The sequence below is a fragment of the Eublepharis macularius genome, chromosome 8, assembly GCF_028583425.1.
Source record: "Eublepharis macularius isolate TG4126 chromosome 8, MPM_Emac_v1.0, whole genome shotgun sequence".
In the NCBI taxonomy this organism is placed as follows: domain Eukaryota; kingdom Metazoa; phylum Chordata; class Lepidosauria; order Squamata; family Eublepharidae; genus Eublepharis; species Eublepharis macularius.
In genome coordinates, this window is record NC_072797.1 from 26,601,580 (window position 1) to 26,624,360 (window position 22,781).

The 22,781-nt window shown below is 41.5% G+C and overlaps 1 protein-coding gene across 1 annotated transcript; it reads right to left on the bottom strand.

The window, feature by feature from the left end:
• Window positions 1-7,948: 7,948 nt before the first annotated feature.
• Window positions 7,949-20,384, bottom strand: TMEM267 (transmembrane protein 267). The gene is made up of 3 exons (XM_054987088.1): window positions 20,328-20,384; window positions 17,670-18,057; window positions 7,949-9,384 (listed from the first exon to the last, which is right to left on the bottom strand). The coding sequence occupies exons 2-3, from the start codon at window positions 17,991-17,993 to the stop codon at window positions 9,049-9,051; spliced, it is 660 nt and encodes a 219-aa protein (XP_054843063.1). The 5' UTR covers window positions 17,994-18,057; window positions 20,328-20,384; the 3' UTR covers window positions 7,949-9,048.
• Window positions 20,385-22,781: the final 2,397 nt, after the last annotated feature.

The window sequence follows — 22,781 nt, forward strand, 5'->3', positions numbered from 1 at the left end:
TCTAGGCTTCTTGGAGTTCCCCTTTCTTTTTAAATTCAAAGCATCTATTGCTTGCAATTTGCTTTCCACCCAGTTTAGATCAATGATACACACTAAGTGGCTCCATGCCTCTCCTGAGCACTGTTGCCCAATGTGGCACCCACCTTATATTTCAGGAAAGAGGGTAAGTCCATTGCTTGTTGGGGCTTGTGGGTGGCAGGTAGTTCCTACCTTGAAACAGCTGTGAGCTTCCCACAGCTGTAGGACTTGTGCTATGGATGGAAGTAAAAGGCCTGACTTCTCTAATAATCCCCATCTTCTTTGCAGCCTCTGTGCCCCCATTCCAGCATCTGGGCAGCTACCGGAAGGACTGCAAGCTGGCCAAAGAGAAGAGTGTACATCCACCACAGCAGCAAAAGATCAAGCTCACCACAGTGGGATGGTGTTTATGTACTTCTAAACATTTTGCCAGTCTCCTGGAGGTTAACTGATGGACAACAATGGACCCTCTGTTCCTTTACAGTAGCTAAAAGACTTATTAGCGAGACAAATGGCCACCTGCCATAATTCAGTGAGGACCTTATAACCTTATCAACGTATGAACATATGTTATATAGACAATTGCATATTTATAGAAATGTGGAAACTTTTCATAGTTTGTGTGTAGACCTGTCACTATTGTTGATTTTTTTCTTATTTTATATGAGGTTTGTATCTTTTATAAAAATTAACAACTTTAAAAAATGGGTGGTGATGTTTTTACTCTCCTTTCACCACAACCAGCCCTAGAATGTTGCTCCTATTTTAAAAGACAGGTCAGGCTTGTTTATATAGCAAAGTAAGTAAAGCTTACCAATTAGAAGATGCACATTTCTACAAGATTTCACTGCCTAATATAACCGTGCAGTTAGCAAACCACCTGCAAGAAGCTGTTTCTTGGATTTTATGATTGTGAAAGTCTTTTGACGCACAACAGAGAAGTACAAAGTACACAAAGGGAAATACTTGGCAAAAAAAATCAATATGTAACCAGATAGGTACTCTCTAAATGGAATACAGGTAGTGCAAGATTCTTTTAAACTTCTGAGTGTACTATGGCTGGGGGTCACCAAGAGGCAAACAACTTTTTCTAACTCCAAAGGCCATTTGAGAAATACATTAAACTATGGCAAGTGTGCATTGTATTGTTACAATTAACTAACAAACTTATGGTAGGGATTAGGTGTCAAATTGCAGTTGACAGACATAATCTAAATATGCAGAAGTCTTTCTTCACAGATAAGATAACAATTTAAAACTGTCCTTCAAAATTCATTGGTAGAAAATTCAATAATTGATTTAGGCTTCTTCACACTTCCTTTTCCTGATACTATAACAAGTGATTACATACTATCTCTGAAGGCCAGAAGTCTAGCCACTTTCTAAAAATCAAAAGTAAGCAGTCTCTAGCTTTTAAGACCAATTTACTATTTAAGACCAATTATTTACTACCTAAGATGTTTTTCCAAAGATGGTAATTGATATATGCTCATGTACTTTTTCCAAATCATATCAAAATAAGATTTGTGAACAATTTGCTAATTTGCAAACGTTTTCTAGTAAAATAGTAGGTAACTTTCTCCATGGTTTATTAAATTAAATGCCACATCCACAGAGAACCTGCTTGAGGCAGCACACAAAGTAAAACATGGTAAGATTATAAAGCAGCATAAAAATCATAAAAATTAACAGACTATTAAAAACCCAGCCAGAGCATAAAACATTTTGCAGCCTAAAATGAACCTTATAATGCAGTCCTCAAGATAAAAGCAGATCAGATAAAATGTTTAAAAGATCAACCCCTTTAGTTAAAAGCCTAAGGAGGAAGAAATGTTTTGGCCTGGTGCCAAAACAGAACAAGCACCAGGTGAGCCTCAAGGGGAAGGGCGTGTCACAGGCAAGGTGCCACCATAAAAAACCCCATGTCTCTGACCACCACCTGCCTCACCTCTACAGGCAAGAACATGGAGAGCAGGACACGCAAGGCCGATCTCAAGTAGGAAGCTGGACAGTACAGGCAGAAGTGGTTCTTCAAGCATCCTTAGCTGACTGAGTGCTTCCCATAGCTGGACATTGTTAAAAGATAGTTCTGGACTACATGGTCTTTTTGTGCAACCCAGCAAATTAATTTTCGTCTTCCTAAAAACCATGCCTTGCAGCCACAGGTATTTTGATAAAATATGCTAAGCATCTGACAACCTGGACTACAAAAATATACCTCTGTTCATAGGGGAGTAGCCCTTACTTGATGTTCCCTCACATACATTTTTATTCCACCCTTCCTCCAAGGAACTCAGGGTGGTGCACATAGTTTTTTCCTTCAATTTATCCTCACAACCACCCTGTGAGGTAAGGTAAACTGAAAGGGAGTGATCCAGTAAAGTACATGGATGGAGATTTGAACCCATGGCCTCCCACCCCAAGCCTAATACTATCCACTATGTTGTCTCTAATGATTCCAGCTTCACTTGTTAATACATTTAACCAATGGAAATCAATGATGAAAAAAATTAGAACTATTCATATTATTTAGTACATTGGATCCCACTCTTCCTCCAAGGAATTTAGGGCAATGTATATTGTTTTCGATTCTATTTTACCTTCATTACCACCCTGTGAGGTTGTGGTATTGTGACTGCTCCAAGTCACCCAAAAAGGCAGTGGGGATTTGACCATGGAGCTCTCAGATCTCGTCCCAACCATTATATCACACTGCCTCAGAGGAAAAAAGAGAAGCCAAATTTTGATAGAAGTACAAAGCAAACTATTTGTCGTTGAACATTTTTAATGCCCCTTTAGTGTTACCAAGAAAACAATAGTCAGTCCAGTATTCACAGTTGTGTTCACAAACAGCAGAAAATATGAAGACCGAACATGTACCAGTGTATTAAAAGGGGAAAACCCTAGAATTTTAGGTTCCTTTCTCTTTGAAAAATAGCTAGGTAGGAATTCTGTGGTTGCCTGAAGCTAGAGAATGAAGGATAGGCTTGTGCAGTAACATTAAAAACAGCATATTCCAAATATTTCAGGATGTTGTCTCTTACAACCTATACTGATTTCAATGCAAGTTTCTGAGCATAGAATCATAGGGCTGGAAGGGACATCTAGGGTCATCAACCCCTTGCACAATGCAGGAAATTCACAACTACCATCCCATCCCCACGCCCCCAATGATCCCTTCTCCATGCCCAGAAGATGGCAAAATACTGTCAGGATCCCTAGTCAAACTGGCCTGGGGAAAATGGCTTCTTGACCCCAAAGTGGTGATTGGCCTTACCCTGGACATGTAAGAAGGGGCCACAAGAACGAAACACTAATGTAACCCTTCCTGCCCTCCCTCTCTTGATCTGAAGCAATGATTCAATTTAAAGATACAGATTCTCACCGCAGTTCCAAATTTGGCCTTTTGGATACACAATGTTTATATAAGAAGATGAATGGGAACTGAACTCTTATTTTCTGTATGTACTTTGTGGAAACTCAAGCATTTTGACTGCAAGACATGTTCATGTGACTTGGCTTTTCTTCCACTAACTGGTTCTTTATTCATATAGAGCTATTCTGTCTCCAAGAGGTGATCTACTTAGCAAGCTCACAAACTCAAGGCCATTTCAAGTTATAATTAATTGCATCAATTTGACTTCCATCTATCTTGGAAGCACCCACTGTAGCCAAGCACTCATGTGATTCCTACAGTTCTATGGGATTATTAAAAAAAAATACTGACCCTCTAGCCAGGAGCTGGAAGAGACTGCCATGCTTGTACCCATGTTTCCCTAATGTGTTATATCTTGATAAACTGTTCTTGGCTGAGAAGTCAGGTATCAATCTAATGAACAGTTGGTTTACATGAAACATCTTGTGATTGTTATTGTTACTAATTATGGTACCTGGTAAACATGTAACGTATGCCAACTAAGTGTTTTGATAAAGATACTCCTGCCCATTCTTAGTTCCTTTATCAAGTCATTAACTGTGCTTATTTAAAATATTTCAACTGTACTCACTCATCACATAGGTTCCTGAGGTGGCTTCAAAGTGTCAATAAAAACAGAAATAAGAATCAGTAGCCAAACAACAGCATCCAAATATTAACCACAGCACCACAAAAAAGCCCATAATAATAAAAAGAATGTCCAATGATAAAACAGTAAGACTTGCATTAACATGTGTAGTAAAATGAGAGATCAGAAGTGAGAACTGGGGTGGGGATTAAAAACCAGTCAACAATGGCTGGGAAAATAGATTTTTCACCTGCAATTCAGATCACGCTAAACTTGGTACCAGGCAAATTGCTGCACGGAGTCCTCTGAAACTGAGGCACGACAGGGAAGGCCCTGTCTGGTGGCAACCCTTCTGATGTCTGAAAGTAGAACGGAAAGCACACTGAACAGGAGGACCTTTGTAAAAGATCTTAAATTGTTGGTCGTTCATCTGGCACCGTGTAGTCCTTCATATAGCCTGGTCCCTTACTGTTCAGGCATCTCTAGGTCAGCACTTGAATTCTACCTGGAAACTAAACATTCTTTCACAGCTGTTCAGAAATATACCCTATAGCTCACACCAGCTAGCTGTTTTGCAGTTGCATTTGGAAAGAGCTTTCTGAACCATTTTCAAAGGCAGTCCCATACAGAGTACATTAAAGTAATCAAACCTGGATGGGATTAGAATATGGGTATTGTGGCCAGATCATACTTTTCATTGTTGGGAGTCTAAATATATTTTTTGAGGTTTAGTACCTATGTTGCCATAATATAATCATTACGCAGCTACAGAACAATTAACAAATAATTAATGTGTTTCATCTAGCAAGACAGTGCATTTATGGGCACCAAATTTTTAGGAGTGATTAGGTACCCGAAATGGCCTACCCCAGGTGGATGGTTATGCATGGTGATTACAAACAGTTGCCACATGTAAATTTCTGCATTTATCCAGAGATGCGTCGCTCTAAAATAATTTATCAGTGTTTGCAGGGTTGCATCATAAAATAATTTTACTCCAAGTAAATTAATAAACAGCTTTGACCCAAGTGATGATCAATAAGCTGTGTGTTTATATATTACAAAACTTTAAGGCACCCAAGCACAAGCACACAGAGGGGTTCTTTCGAATCAGTTCCCAGAGTATTAACTCTAATACAACAACTGCAACACCACACATACACCGTCTTGTTTTTGTCTTGGGCAACTGTCCACATTCCTGTTAAAGCCATCAGATAAGTAAAAGCATTTTATATTTTAATTAACTCACGATGTCAAATTTCTCTCTACAGCTTCAGTCATTAAACTGAACACTGTTCTACTTAACACAATGATAATGTGCCAGACAGCATAAAACAGCACATTACCAAAATATTTTATTTAGGAAAATAGATATTCTTCTCATTAAAAAAAATAGAACTAGGATTTTTTTGGCATTGTGCTAAACAACTTTAAATTAAACTCTTGGTCAACATAGAAAAGATGGCTAAAATGTAATAAGTAAGTTATCTTGCATTTGAAACTGAATATTAACTTGCATCAGCTGTCCTGAGTAAGGGACTAAGCTCCAGCCAGGATTGATTGTCTATGTAGGTAAAACAAACAAAAACAAGAGGTCAGTGCAAGTGGTGCAGAGATAGCCATTGTTCCACTCCTGTACCAACAGAGTCCTTGAGTCTCAGAGCCAAGCTACAAGTGACGTCTGACACAGATTGGACACTTGTCAGCTTCCCTCAAGTTTTGATGGGAAATGTAGGCATCCTGGTCTTGCAGCTGTAATGGAGAGCCAAGCTGTAAAACCAGGACACCTACATTTCCCATCAAAACTTGAGGGAAGCTGACAAGTGTCCAACCTGGGTAAGGTGCCACTTGTAGCTTGGCTCTCAGTATGAAAGGTCGGCAATAAATAAATAAATAAATGTGTCCTGCTTCAGTGGTTGCTGGGCAGGACATGGGTAAGGGAACAGGAAAAAGACCAACAGGGGGAAAAATCTACAGACAGTAGAGGGAAACATCCCATAGCAGCATATATATTATCTACTCTCTGCTGTCGTGCTTATGAAAAGATTGTCAATACTTGGAGAAAGGAAAACTTCATTACTAGAGATTCAGTCCATAGCAACTTGTATGCCAGAACTCTGAAATCCCTAACATAAGATCCCTAACACAATCCTGTTTCCAGTAAAACCACTGGCACAAACCACCGGATATGAAAGCAAAACTCTTTTATATATCTGTATTTATGTACGCTTTCTTTTAAATATCATGTTGAAGTTCAAACCATTTTTAAACTTAAAAGAACTGTTTCCATGGTACCGTATATGCCATGAAATCCTTGTATATTATAGAAAATTCTGGGGCATGTTCTAGGGTTCAGAATCAGCTCACACTGGGTGCTGGCTGGTCTTAATAGGCCTAATTATTGGCCTGCATATATAACTGCAAATCCTAAAACATGCCCAACTCTTTCCTGGGGCTGTGCAGTGTAGGAGAAGAGTGAATTGATGAGAAAGCTGACTTTCAGAAGTTATTTATTTACAGTATTTATATCTGCTGCTTTTCTCAAAAAAAAGACTCCAGGTAGATAAGCTTGCTAACTCTTACTAATCTCACTGAGGAAACCCAGGATTCCTTGGAGCGCAACTTAAAAAGCCATTGCATTAATTCATTTGGGTGTAACATATTCTACTAGAGGTGCCCTAAAAAGGCTCCTAAAAGAGCCTTCTGTTCTATAGCACGCAATCGCCCCTGAAGATGTCATTTTACTAAAAGGCAGAAACATTGATGAAATCACTGTTGATGAGTGGATTTAATAGGGCAGGAACTGGGGAGAAACAACCACAAACCCCTGGCTCTGGGCTATTAGAAGTGGTCAATGGGACCCATGGCTTTGAGCTTCATTTCCTTTATTAACCAATCCAATCCAGTCCAGTTAATCTAATTAGCTTCTTTTTGTTTAGTTTGTTCAGCATATTAAGCAACTATAATTCAGCATATTAAGACACTATAAGGAAAAGCAGCAGGGAGTGTATTTACATATGTTATAGATCCAGAGGAGTTAGCCGTGTTAGTCTGTAGTAGCAAAATCAAAAAGAGTCCAGTAGCACCTTTAAGACTAACCAACTTTATTGTAGCATAAGCTTTCGAGAATCACAGTTCTCTTCGTCAGATAACATGCATCTGACGAAGAGAACTGTGATTCATGAAAGCTTATGCTACAATAAAGTTGGTTAGTCTTAAAGGTGCTACTGGACTCTTTTTGATTTTATTTACATATGCTAAGTTTGATCACAGCATCTCTTATCAGGCTTCCAGATTCTACTCTGGGACTGGATGTTACAGGAAGATGAGGGGAGTGGCAATGATTAAATTTCAACTGTAGTGGAAGACAGAGTAAAGAATGCAGTTGTAGTACTGGTGGGAGCAGGAAAATTAACAGTTAAGTACACCTAGATGGAGTCATTTTTGGAATCAGCCAAAACACACACAAAAGTGCAAAGGCTTCTCTTCACTTTTGTTTTTGCTTATTATTATTCTAAAGACAGCCACCACCACAGTAGCTGTTCCATAAAACCATCAATAACTAAATCTTGCAAGTAGAATTAACTGGCATTTGTTTAAAGAGCCAAATAGTAGAAATGTATTTTTACAGGGCAACAAAAGTAATTAAAGTCTCCAGTTAATTCCATTTTCTTAAATTCTGCTATTGTATTTTATAAACAGCTGTGTTTCTATCAACTAAAGTAACATATGAAACAATTCACAGGGATCTCACAGCAGCAAGGCTTGAGGGGATGCACCTACAACCCCCTCTTCAGTAAATAAAACTGCACCCTAATATATTCTTCTGTAAACTAGAAGGAATAATAAATTAACTAAAAACTACTATATTAAAAAACCCTTGGTCAGTAAATGGAAAATATAGTGAGAAACCTTTGAACCTGTAGTTATTTTTCCAACATTTTAATTTAGTTACCATTCTAATGAAACTTTTTAAAGAAAACCACAAATAAGATTCTAATACAGTAGATTCTTTCCTCCCATCCATTTCACTGTATGTGAGATTAAATCCCTTAATTTTAAAATCAATCTTTTCAAAAGTTTTAAATACTAAAGCTGCTAAGACCTCTGTATCAGACAAACAAAAAGTTCAGCCTGTCTCATAAGGGGCCATTTGGCACTCTTCAGGGAGTCATTCTGGAGCCACCAGTGCCTGATCATCACAATCTAAAATGGCCAGAACACTGTGGTTGGGTATTTCTCAACAATACACGGTGCTGAATTTATATTAGTCCTTGGAACGTAAATGGCATGCTTCACATCTTCAATATGACTACTGACTTTAGAAGATAGAGTTAAATCTATACTGCATGTGGTTGCCAACTCAGGCCTGGGAAATTTCTGGAGGTCTGAAATTGCGATTTCTTCCAGGGGAACTGATCTCAGCAGTCTAGAGATAATTTGTAATTCTGGGAAAACTCTAGGCCCTGCCTGGAACTTGGCAACTCTAATACTGCAGAGCAGGAAAAATTCTAGAAACCACTAACACATATCTAGCATTGTTAACAGTGGTCTATTATGCTTTCCATATGTTCTGCTCTTTGTATTTGTCTTAACGAGATACATTTCTCTTGGGGTTGGAAGATGGCCACTTCCTTTTCTTCCCAGGCAGCTGCCCACACTCCAACCCAGTTCTATAACCACCACAGCTAGAGTTTGGGAACCAAGGAAAGTATTTACCTGGTATTTGTGACAGAAGCTGTGGGCTGATTCAGCCACTACTGAGTGCAGAGAGAGGAATGTAGATAGGAACAGCAGTTGTTACTGTTTTCTCACAAAATAATCTTTTTGGGAATCAACAAAAGAAAAGGTCTACAGAAAATGGTAATGAATATGCTAAGTGGAACACTGACCAATAACATTATCCTGTGCAGCAGCAGTGGCTTCAGGGAATTGCAGCTATAATAAGCAATGTGGTTACAGGTTAGATCTCAGAAAACTTGAGGGAATTATTTGAGCAATGCAAACACAACCATCTATAATATCCTTATACATCAATATGAATCCCATGTTTTATGGACATCAGTTCCCTTGTTCCTGTTAAATACATAATAAAGGAACAGAAATTAGGTAAAGATGCCGTGATTGCCACATAAAGCCAGTAAGGTAAGGGAGCAGTCTTTCCAAACGGACAGATCCACAAGCCGTGACGAGTTCCATCTCGAACGTGATGTGAAGCCCAAGATATAAACAGCATCCAGGGTAGAAAACACCAGGAATCCTTCAGCTTGAAAAGATGCATAATAAACTTTAGCATCAGACAGACAACAGGAATCACAGTAGAACAGTGAAGAAATGGTCTTTGTGGAAGTGTCAAAGCAGCCTGAGGGAAAGAAAAAAACAGTATGCAACTTCATTGCAAGGAAAAAGAATTTCTTCACCATTTTATAATTACTTTATTAATCTGCATTTTTGTAGAAACAGTCTGGAAAGGCTTCAATGGTCCATAACCAGAATTCTGAATATTGTATGCCATTTGTGGGCCCTAGCGTCACCTACATGTGAATATCACACATTTCTCCATTTAATTGATTGATTTGGTACATTGTTATCCTGCCCTTCCTTGAAGGGGCCCTTGGCAGCATTCATTCTTTTTTCCTTCACCAGTTTATCCTCAAAACCCTGTTAGGTAACTTAGAGTGCAACTAGTCCAATGTCACTCACAGAACTTCATGGCAGAGTGGGATTTGCACCTGAGTATTGCAGATCCTAGCCCTCTCTAACCATTACACCACGCCAACTCTATCTGAGTTGGGACAATAGTTGCACGTACTTCTTATTTATTTCACTGGATTGCTTAGCTTTGGGGAGTATTTGCTATTCACCTCGGTAAGCACTTCTAACTTTGACAGTGAGCTACTTCTATCACAGGCACACCTGCAAGACTCTGAAAGAGAAGTGCCAACATTCAATTTTCATGTTTGAGTGACTGGAGAATTTGGCTCGTAATTCCAAATTCTTAAAAAAAACAACTAGGAGCATGTCAGTTTCAAGATTATCAAAGATGTTGCAAAATGCAAGATACATGAAACAATTTCTAAGAAGTTACCCTTATCAGGTAGCTGGTGGCCTGATGTCTGTGTACCCCCAAAACGACAGTGACCATGGAGATTTAGCCCACTCAAGCTATCCAGTATCCTATGTCAGGAGCCAGCTGGCACAGAGTTACACTCACCAAGGAGGCAGAAGGGTCTGCCAATCAGCTGGGTAGCAGGGGTTGTTGTCCTGGCAACTGGATGTAGCTCAGAGTGCTGAACACTCTGGGGCTGTGTGCTAGGTTGGCTGCCAGGACTAGAGAAATGCTGGGTGTCCCATTAATGGGGGAAGATGAGGGGATCTGCTCAACCTGGAAAGGCTTTACAAGGATATTTAAAGCATCCCAGGCAAGGGAGACTCTCCTGCCAGCTCCTTAGAGCCAGAGAAAGAATCCAGACCAAAGAAGATCAAGATGCAGGAAGCTCCTCCCCTCTGGGAGTTGAGGCCTCTGGGAAAAAGTGGACTCATCAAAGCATTCTAATTTTGACCACCGGTCTTCTGACCAGCACTGGTAGTTAACAGAAATATGAGAGGCTTGCACTGCTGTCTTCCCTTCATAAGGCTGCTGATCCATTTACTACTGGGAATGGAGGAGCAAGTAGTTGCTGTGGAGAGACAAGAAGCTCACTGGGCTCTCTTCAAGGGCAATGGAGATGTTTTCCCTGTAATACATGTATGCTCTGTCAGCAGAAATCCAGGATTGGCCTGGAGCGCCACATACAGGGCTTTTTTTCAGGGGGAGTGTGGGAGAACAGAGGTCCGGCACCTCTTGAAAATACTTGGCAATAGTGCTTGAAAATAACATGATTTCAAAGAATCCCGTGTGTTTCTTCCTCATTTCCCTCTTGAAAGTTCCGCCATCTCTTTTCCCAGAAAAAAACCCCTGGCCACATATACTTAGTTAATGGCAGTTTTGTCCAGGACCAGATATTAGGTAGGCGTAGACAGAACAACGAAAAACAGCTTTGAGGATCAAGGAACCATATAATACAGGAAATACACAGTAAATGTTACTATGGGATTTTAATTCCATAGTATCATCTCATTCTTCTTGACTTTTATGGGTCTTTGTTCTTGCAGTCCCACCCTCCACACCTCCTACATAAAATGTATAGTGCAGATCCTTTTGTAACATCTGAAGAAGTTGGATTCAGTCCACAAAAGCTGGAACAAAATTCTATTCATGTTTAAAGTGTCCCAAGATTTCTGTTCATTTTTGCTGCAACAGACTAACAACCCCTCTGAAATCTGAGCAGCAGGCCTTCCGCCTCTTCCATCAGATTACCATTTAAATAAGGAGAAAATGACTATTAATACATGCAAACCTCACAAAAAATATGAAATTATATATATTCCTTGTGAGGTGCGCCATCTACTGGCAATAGATCAGGCATAATAAGATCTTGCCATCTGGTTTAACATCATTAAAATTTTAGAGAGCCAATTTACACTATTTTACATACTAAAACCCTCCCTTATTTTAAAAATCAAATACCCTTAACAAAGAGGGGGAAAAACAATTAGAATGTCAGTCAAAAATGCAATGAAATTCAGAGTAATATGATTTTATCCATTTATTCAGTTGCATATTTATCAATTGTAAATCCGTAATGGAACACTGAGGATGAACTATGGTTTTATGACAATAAGCGTCATCTAAATTCCTTATGCAAGCATATTCTGAATACTAATTTGGCATATTAAAACTGTGATCCTTAAACCACCTGTTCTGAAACAATTCTATGTGATTGTCTCACATTTTGATTGCATTCTGGCTGGTCCAGAATAGACATGCAACCAAATTCCTTATGCGGTCAGAACACAGAGTTTTGTTGGTTGCTGACACAAGCGTTAGAACTATCAGGGCGATGATGGCACCCTCTGGTAATTGTGCCTGAGTGCTGCCTGTTTACTCTTCACTATTCCTGTGCCTCTCTTGATTTTTCATGGGCAGGAAGACTGCCATCCAACACACAGAAGCCAAGAGGGTTCTCCACCCAGTGTCATATAGACTATAAGGCAAGACATATAACAACTCTAGTGACTAGTGGGAACAGTCTGTTCCTATGCAAGGACTGGATCTCTTTTTCTTCCATGTTTGTGTGTCTTATGCAGAAATGTGACACCCAGCATGAATGTGCAGAGATGGATACAGCTGTACTCGCAAGGCTTTTGTGAAGCTTTCAAAAGTACAGATGCCCTGCAGGCATGACAACCCAATTGCTCTTTGCAGGTTATTACAGCCTACTCTGTAACTGATAAGAGTTTAGTTAAAGAGTGCATCTGTATACATGCTGATATAATCAACTGACAGCGATCTCCTTTCAGGTGCTTTTATGATGGAAGGAGTGACAATGGGTTCCTCACTACCACAGACTATATTCATAGGCCTGCCACTGATGCATGAAACAGCTGAATAGCATCCTCCCCATGGCTATTGTTGGAGATGAACCAAGCAAACAAACATGGGGGAGGCGTGGTGAAGCAAGCAAAATGAATGGCATCTTGGGGACTAAACAAAACAGTTATTCCTGTGCCAGTCATCAGCTGGCTATAGCACTGTGCTCTCAGGCATACATGTGGTGCTTCTCTGAAAAAGTCCCATTTTTGCAGAAAAATTTGAAATCGAAACAAAAAAGGGGTGGTGCTGGTTAAAACCACACAAAATGTTAAAGCAGCACCCAAGGGCCATTGTTAGACAACCACAACAGCATTGCCAGCCTTCCAGGCTTGGTTTCTGTTAGTAAAAGGCAGGGAAACAGGAAGGATCCTTTTGGCATTTAAGGGAGGACTCATTGGAGCCAGTCTCGCTAGTAGCAACCACAGGACAACTTGATACCACATGCACAGGCCCGGCTCCTTGCTACTGTCCAATAGCAGATTCCCCACAAAAGCTAGTATGGTGTATAGTAGTTATAGACTAAATTCCAGGACATCTAGGTTCGAATGCCCATTCTATTACGGAAGCTGATTTATGACTCAGGAGAGTTACATATTCTCAGCCCAACTTACCTCACTGGGCTATTGTGAGGATAAAATGAAGAAGATAACACTGTAAGCTGCTTTGGGACCCTGATGCGGGGAAAAGTGGGGTATAAATTAAGTAAATAAATTGTGGGGGCCTCCTCTTCATCTGGGGCAGAGTCTGGGATAGACACTCCTCTCAAGGCCCCTTCTCCAGGGATTCTGGGTGGGAGGAGTTGGAGGAGCCTCAGAATTGAGGAAGGAGGGGGGTTAGCAATGCGCCCTGCTTCCTCTCTTCCTCCAGTGTTGGGCTGCTTAACTGGCTCTCAATCCCCTGGCCTGCCCCAGGCTCTGCCTCCTGTCTTGCCCATTGGAGGGGTTCCATGGAGCTGCCAGGCCACTGGGCTGGTGAGGTCACTGGGTCACATTCCAACCCCTGGCTCCTTGCAGCCCTCACCCTTCAGAATAGAGGGGCCGTATGACTCTCCTGAGGGTGGTAGCCAATAACACTACTTCCCTCCAAATGGGTGGCATCAGCCGCGTTTCGGCAGCTTTCTAGGCCTCTGTGGAGGGGCCAGGGGTATCTCTGGCCACCACTTGACGTGGCTGAGAGTCTAGGACTGAGCCTTCCCCCAGTATCTCCATCTGGGGCTCTGCCATTGTCAGCCATGGCGACTGCCAACCTGCAGGGCCTCTGCCCTGTTTCATTGTGGCTGCTGGGCAAGCCTGCACTGCTTTGCCATGAGGCTGGAATACAGGGCTGGCTGCTTGCTGTGGTGTCACTGCTTCTCCCTGCCAAGGATCCTCCAGGAAGTAGGGACGCAGCAGCAGCCTACTCAGGATATCAGAGGAACCGATTATAAATAAATATAGTTGAAGATGAGGGGGCTGTTGTCTGGGTAGGAAGGTAAGAGAAAAGCAAGCAGAATGCATCATAATGAAGATTTACAATTATTTCTCCACATATATGGTAAGAACAGAAAATCTCAAGAGTTACTGTGAATTCATTGATATAAATTACAATTATCGTCACACAGCAAAACAAGATGACTAGTACTCTTTCCTGCCGTACAACAATTACTGCAGATGCTTCATGATGTGATTTTTTCCCGTCTCAATCCATTCCTCCATCCATATTGAAGAAATTCTTTAAAAATGATTGAGCAGAAGCTTATCTATGGCACTTACATTACTTTATGTCAATGCTCCATACCACCCCCACCCCCTTATGGCATGGTGTACCTGAAGAGGTCAGGAAAGCTCTCACTCTCCTGGCTTTCCAAATGATTCCAGAGGGGGTTTTTTTGTACACAAGTAATAAGGCTGTGCTGTAAGGAAATGGTTCAGAGAGATGATTTGGGTACGTGATGGGGACTGTAGACTATACTATTGTGTACTGTCTGCTGCTGCAAGTATGCTCCTACTGGGTACTTTATGTCATGTTATATTGTTTATGTTTCGTTTCAGCATTGGTTCAGCTGTGTACTTGATTTCTGCTCCTTCTTGAATGTCTGTAATCCATATCTTATTGTATTGTTTACTGAAAGTCTTAGTCATCGATAGTATTGACTTACACTGTAATAGCTGCCTTGAATCTCAGTGAAAAGAAAGGCTATAATGTAAATAAAATAAATAAAGCTGAGAATATGAGAGTTGCCAAGCTGAGAAAAAAGAGCATGGGGAGGGGGGATACCAGGAAAAGGGAGGTGCCCCTGCAAGTCCTCCACTGCGTAAATGGGCCAACTGCCAGCTCTACAGAACTGGGCCTGGCCCAGCAGCTGGAACCATGCAGAGTTTTCCCAGGAAGAGGCTACCAGGGGGAAGGAAAGCTGATGACAGAGGGGCAGATAAAGATAGGTTGGCTGGTGGGTAAGAAGAAGGAAGCAGGAAAAGGGGAGAAGCTATAGGGCTTACAGGGAAGGGAAAGAGAATATAGTGTGGTAGGTGAAGAGATGCCTAATTTTTTACTTCAATGGGAGATACTTCTATGGAAATCAACGAGAACTTAAAATATCTAATATTGGCTGAAAGTGAGCTGATATTCATACTACTTATACCCAGGGTTTTTTTCTGGGAAAAGAGGTGGTGGAACTCAAGAGGGAAATGAGGAAGAAACACACGGGATTCTTTGAAATCATTATTTTCAAGCACTATTGCTAAGTATTTTCAAGAAGTGCTGGAACTCCGTTTCCCCATGTTCCCCCTGAAAAAAAGCCCTGCTCATACCTCAACATAACTTGTACATTTTGAAGATACCGAAGGACATTGTTTTTATTAAACATGGAACAACAAGTGAAAGTTCAATGTTTGACGGAAAAGGCATCACAACCCAAATTTAAATTAAGTATGCTGTCTATGCAAAGTGGAAGAGGACATATATGGTCCCTATGGGGGGTGGGCAAACCTCAAGTAATTCAAGAAAATCCTGCATTCTGGGAGGATCCCCACCTCCAAAGTAAGCAGGATCCCAGGGCTAGGTATGTATGCTGCCCTCATGCTGCCAGTGAACACAGGCAGGCATAAGCCCTGTTATTCAGGGAAAAACAGAGCATTGTTTCAGCCTGGAACTTAAATGGTAAAGGATGGGGGAAGGAGCAAAAGTGCTTCATCTTCACATTACTGTTGTCTTCAGCCTCTCTCAGGCCCAGGCTGAACAGTGGATTCGGAGCAGGAAAAACACAAGTGACCCCACCCCCATCAAAAGGAACTGAACGTCTTGAGCTTGCTGAGATATTCTTAAACCCAAGGCAAGCCCCTCCTTTTTTCTGGATAGAAGGTAGAGTGGAACAAGTTTGTACATACACTTTTAGCCTTCAAAGCAACCTGCCACTATAGCCCCTGTGCTTGAGCTGGGAAGCTGTGGCAGGTCTTCTCAGTCTGGGTATCAAACTTGCGATCATCCAGGAAGGTATCTTGGTGAACAGCAGCCACCATGGTAACATTTCTGCTTGAGCCAGGCACTTTCTGGCCCACACCTCAGGATCTTTGAACCTGTGGACAGTTTTTTTCCCTTGTACTTTAAAGTTGGGTTAAAGGGGGATAAAGGAATTAACATGTTTAGGGTTCACCTATATTGTGAGAAACCCAGATTTAAAAGACATACTGCTTGATTTTCAACTGTGCACTGTCAACCTGTTCTTATTTCTAGTAGGACAGAAATAGCCATTTCATCATAAAATTAAATGCAAAATTCCCTTCAGTTTGGATACTAATTGAAATTAGGTCATCAGCTTCTTTTTATCAAACCCAGGTAGAAGGAAAACAGCAGATGGAGATCCGTCCTTCAACTCATGCTGGGTAGAAAGGTGACATAAAAATGTTTTCAATAAATACATTTTTTAAAATCCCTCAGACTTACCAATTAATTAGATGTCAAATATTAATGTGCAACAGATACTTACAATATAATCTAATGAAGAACCCTCAAAAGTAAATTACATTGAGTCCAATGGCACTTAATCTTTAAAAAAGAGTGTTTAGGATTGCAGCCTTACACCGCAATCCTACAAATACTTTCCTGGGAGTAAGATTCCTTGAATAGACCTGAGTAGGAATCTGAGTAGACATGCTTAGTACTATTCTCTTAGGCCCTTTTCACACTGCTTTTGTAAACCATTTTTACTGCTGGTTGCTAATGGATTTTTGTGTCATTTCAGTCACAACTATTTCGGCTGTTGGTTGCTAACTGATTTTTTTTAAACCTTTTCACACAAAGCTGTTTGTGCACTGTTTGCAGTGCAGAGTTGAGTCGGTTTATCCGAAAACCCCTTTCTCCCATTCTTCAATTGTTCTGCGCATTTCTGCTTCAGAGCACTATTTGAAATGTCTATAGAGCTTCTGAAGCACCACTTTCTTAATTTTCTTGCTAATTTCCAGTGCCAATTTTGCCACTTTTTCCTTGCCCCAATTCCCTAGAAGTGGCCATCCCCTGCCAACAAGGCTTTTGCAATGAAAAAAATTGGCATTCGAATATTGTTACGTGGTTCACCATTTTAAGTACAGGTGTTCTTTGAATTACCAGCTTTCATTTTTTTTTAAAAAAATAAGCCTCTACCCCTTCCTTTGAGGAGATATACTTTTTTCCTTCTAGCTCTACAAGGGAATGGGATAGAGATTTTTTTTAAAATGAAAGCTGGGAATTCAGAGACCCTGCCACACCTATAGTAATAATAGGACTATTGATATAATGATATTCTAATGCTGACTTTAAAGACAAACACTGCAAAAGCCCTGGTGGCCCAGGAGATGGGGGATGGCCACTTCTGGCACCAGAAAAAGCTGTGCAATTCAAAAGGAACATAGTGCTTCACATACAGTTCAAAAACTGATGTAAATGCTGTTTGAAACTGCTGTCCTCACATCGCTTTACATGGAGCCAGGGTAGTAACAGATAAAACCAGGTCAAAACAAAAATGTGAAAGAGCCCTTAATATATTAACCTACTTGAAGCTCACAGTCCTAAATTTTGGTGTAAAATAAATTGTTCAGAGTTTTCCACTAAAAAACCTTTATATAAGTTCGACCTTCAATATTTGCAGTAGTCTTTGGAGCGACCAATCATGCATCAACTTTCAGTGATATGTAGATTACTGTTGTGGTTCTGCTTACCTTTAATGAAAATGAGCCAGCTAGGATAAAGTGATCCATGTCAATCACAGATGAGAGGAAACCAGCAAAAATTACTTCTGAAAAGTTGCTTTTCTTCTTGAGTCCAATCACAATTGCCCAAGACCACAAACCCACAATACCATGTACGGTGTTATCAGACAGTGCCCGCAACCAATCATTTTGCTGAATAAAAGAAAACTGAAGAAATTTATCTGCTGCAAAGCAGAAAATTCCCAATCCTAGGCTTGAAATAACTGAAGCTGTACTGAATGACTGGAGAAGAGCATGAGCCTTTTCAGTTTCAGATGCCATAGCAAGCAACATGTCTCCATACACAATATGCCATCAGGGTACATATGGTCCATCGTCTGTTAAATCTTCAGTCATTCTGTAATTAGCATAAAGAAAGCTTAATGAGATGGTTTATCAGCATGGAAAATCCCACTTTAAAAGAGCAAATTGATGACAGCTCTTAATGTTTTCTGTCCTAATAAATAAGAGCACCTTGTAAAAAGAAAAATCTGTATATGTATAAAGAGAAATAGCTCAGTGTAGCTTTTGCTGTTTCAAGGACATTAAGATCAGCACACGAAGTTATCAAAATCTGGTTTTACAATATTAGCAACAGAGAACAACATTTTTCATTAAGATAACAAAAATGTGAGGAGCATTTAATTTTGCTTGTTCATTAGCAAGCAACTTCCAAACCCAATTTATTCTTCTTCAGCAGCCACATTGTTTGCAGCAATCAACACAGAAAAAAACCCCTGTATTCACAGCTGTGATGCAGTCCAAAACATTGGTTCTGAAACTGGATACTCATGAGTATTGTTGGGAACGTGGACAAATTTCATAATGAAAGCTCTGGAGTGAAGAAACTTTTGGCCCAAAGAGCCTTCAGATTATACCCCTCAGCTGAACAAGTGAGGAGCCAGTGATCCACCTGTTAAAATACTGTAGAGAAAAGGTTGAAGCCAGAATAAGAGAAGCAGGAAGGGAAGACGTAGAGCTATTGAGGGCGGGGTATAGGAACCTGAGCTTATGCTGTCTAGAGATTGAGGCTGACGGAGCAGGAGTTATGGCTTTGAAGTTCCATAAACTTTCCTAGAAGTAGCAGGAAGAGGAGGAAATTGGATCATGCAGGGACCACTGTGGTAGGGCTGCATGACTACAAGTGACAGAAGTTGAGGGAGTATGTTTGATTTGCTAATGTCAAACAGTACATATATATATATTTCAAACCTAATTCTACTATTTCTCTACCTCTGTGCACAGTAATAGACCAAAGGCAGCCTCACACAAAACAAAGTCTATTAATTCTGGACAGATCCAGGATTGTACGACCTCTTTTACAACTCACTTTTTATAACAGGAAGTGGCCAGAAGGCAGAGAACCAATGTATTTCCTCTAGGTTACTTTTATCAAAAATAATGTTGCCAAACTCCAGCGTGGCCTGAAGAATTACAACTAATCTACAGACTACATAGATCAGTTCCCTTAGAGAAAGCGGCCACTCTGGAGGTCGGACTACATAGCATTATACCCTGTTGAGATCACGCCCATCCCCAAACCTTGCCCTCCCCAGGCTCCACCCCCAAATCTCCAGGAATTCTGCAATCCAGGGCTAGCAACACTATCAGGAAAACCTATGTAGGACTGTATCTCAATAGTCAAAACCTTGGAAACCTAAGCCTACTTAGAACAGATGTTGCTGGCCAAGATAGGTCCAAGCCAACTCTGTATGCTTTTAAAAGCTGGGAGCCCCAACATCACCCACCTTCCAAATTACGGTTCCACCCCACACTGTGGTTTCTAAACAAAGGAAAGATTTTTATCACTTCCTTGATTCCAGTATGATGTGCAGATTTTGCTAAGTTCATTAGGGAATATGCACCTATTATATGGCAACAAAGTTTTAAAAGGTGTTACTGGACCCAAATCTTGCTCTTCTACTACAACACTGCTACCCACCTGAAACAGTCTGTCATCAAGCACTCCGCGTGGATCTATGGGGGGATGGGGGCAGAGCAGGAATCCTGTGAGCCTTTTAACCTCCAGTTACATCAGCTTTCTTCATTTTGAGCCCACGAAAGGCTACACAGGGGCTGAAAACGTGTTAGATCTTTTAGATGCCACCAGCCTGTTTATTTTTGCTGCAACAGGCACCTCGAGTTTCAGGCAGGTAGCCGCCGTGTTGGTTTGCAGCAGAACAGCAGGATTTGAGCCTTAGAGACGAACAAGACTTTCAGGGCATGAGGTTCCGAGAGACAGAGCCCCCTTCTTCAGGCAACTCTATGGGCATTATTACTATAAATGATTGCTATAAGTGATGGGGGCCGAGAGAGAAAGCTTCCCCTGTTGAATTACTGTTTAAAGACATAGGAATTCTGCGAGAGGAGGCGGATGGAGACTGAAAGGAGCCCAGCAGCCACCTAGGCAACGACCGACCCCTCACGCCTTGCCGCCCCAATTCGCGTCTCTCTTCTCCCCCGCTGCTCCATTCCTCCCTCCCTTTCTCCCCACAGGCTTCGCCCCTCTCCAGGTCTCCCCAACCCAGATTTCCTGAGGCCGCCTCTTGCGCCCCCGCCTCGCCCATTCGGGCCTCGGCGCGGCATCCTCCCCCCTCCCCCCTCAGGCTCCCCAACCGTCCCTCTCACCTCCGAAACGCCGCCCGGCAGGTTGACAGCGCCGCTCGCGCCACAGCCCCGCCCACCGGCGCGCGCGGAGCATTCTGGGGTTTGTTTTTTAAATACGAGCTTGTTCCCTGCACCCCCCCCCCCCCCGCCCACGCACGGGCCTCGCCTCAGCTCCCTGGTAACGGCCTTTCTCTGGCTGCCCAGATTGAAACCCCAGCCAGTTTTATCACCCCTCGTAGGGCTTGTGTGGTTTGCGGCAGTGTGGCGTAGGCAAGGGTCCTCTTTAAAAAAACAACAGCTCCCCGCTCTTCACGATTGATACACCTACGAACTTCGCTTGTAAAGGGACAGCCAACCCCAGAAGGGGATTAAGAGTTAATTCTACAGGGAACGAATTTCTAGCCGTAACCCCTTCAAAGACCAACAATGGCCGTTGAACAATACACAAAATCCTAAATTCTACACACTTATAATTCTACAAAGTACATGATATAAATTCAACTGAGATATAGATTCCGCAACAGTTCAATTTGTTCCCAGTTCCCTCCCCCTCCCCTTTCTATAAAAACGTTTAGAATAAAAGCCAGTCTTTAATGTTTGGACATGAGACTTCCAGCGAAAAACAAAAAAAAAATTCCAGGGTGTAATCTTTGATAAGGCTCACTTCACCAGATACAAACAGGAATGAAGATCCACGAATCCTTATGTACAAGCCAGGGTTTTTTTGGTGTGTGTGTGTGTGTGTGTTGCAAACAAGGTCCAGTTTGGCAGTTTCCGAACTCCAGATGGCTCTTCTTTGTAACACCCCTATCTTCTGTCTTGTGTGTGTGTGTGTGTTGCAAACAAGGTCCAGTTTGGCAGTTTCCGAACTCCAGATGGCTCTTCTTTGTAACACCCCTATCTTCTGTCTTGGATAAAGACTGATGGATCTTCATTCCTATTTGTATCTGACATTAAGTTGGGACAGCTTGTAGTATACCATGGTAAATTATGTTGGGCTCAAGAAGACTGAAGACCTACTTCCAACTACTTCTAAATCCGTAGCTCTGTGTTACAGTGCAATCCTAAACAGTTTTACAACCTTCCAAGTGTATTGAAGTTAATGGAGTATGAACGCAGTTGCTCTTGCTTAGAACTTGTACTGTTAATCTGTTGTAGCAAAATCAAACATAAATCCATTGGCACTTTAAAGACTAACAAAATGTTATTTCAGCATGAGCTTTCTGAAATTAACTTCATCTGAATGGAGGGTACATCTATAGGAGATAAATGAAGTATCAATACATGGATAAACACACTACGCATCTGATGAAAGGGTTTCTCACAAAAACTTGTGCTGAAATACATCTTGCTAGTCTTTAAACTGTCACTGGACTTCTGGAATTTCTTTAATGCACCATTAGAGGGATTTTCTTCCTTTTCAACAAACATTGGACCAAACCAGGTTGTTATAGATCAGGGGTGGCCACACTTGCTTAATGTAAGAGCCACATAGAATAAATGTCAGATATTTGAGATCCGCAAGACATGATGCATTGAATTTCAGATGAAGAGGTAGGTTTGGGGGAGTGACATCACAGGAAGGGGTGGGATTTTGGTGCAATATGCTGGCAGTGATATCAGAAGGGGTGGAGCTTGGGAAGAGTCATCACCTGACCTTTGACTTGGAAGTGAAATCACAAAAGTGATATCACATTCTTGCCAGGCTTCACCCCCAAAGGCCCCCGGGTAATTTCTGAGTCAGACCTGGCAACCCCATTTTTATTGAAAATATGAGACATGGAAATAAAAAAGGAAAGAAGGAAAAAAGGAAAAGGGAAAGACATGAAAAGGGAGGGAAAGGGGGGAGGGAACTAAACTAACATGTAATGGCCATGGCAATACTCAGAGACCACCTGGAGCCGCACAATATGTCTTGAAGAGCCACATGTGGCTCCCAAGCCGCAGTTTGGCCACCCGTTATAGATGGTTCATAGGTAAAGGTGCAAGCACTGAGTCATTACTGATCCATAGGGGGACGTCGCATCACGATGTTATCTTGGCAGACATTTGTTACTGGGTGGTTTGCCATTGCCTTCCCCAGTCATCTACACTTTACCCCCAGGAACCTGGGCCTTCGACAATACAACCTGGGTACTCATTTTACTGACTTTGGCAGGATGGAAGGCTAAGTCAGCCTTGAGCTGGCTATCTGAACCCAGCTTCTGCCAGGATCAAACTCATGTTGTGAGCAGAGCTTGGACTGCAGTGTTGCAGCTTAGCACTCTATGCCACAGGGCTCTTAATGGTCCATATTCATCACCAAATAGGAAGACTCCTAGAGCACATGCTTTGCAGACAAAGGGGCCCAGGTTCAATCCCTGACATCTCCAATTAAAGTGTCTTCTCTGCCCAAGACCTTGGGAAGCTACTGGCAGTTAGACACCTTAGTGATCTGCCTCCCTACCAATTTAACTTTATTGACGTTGGTGCACT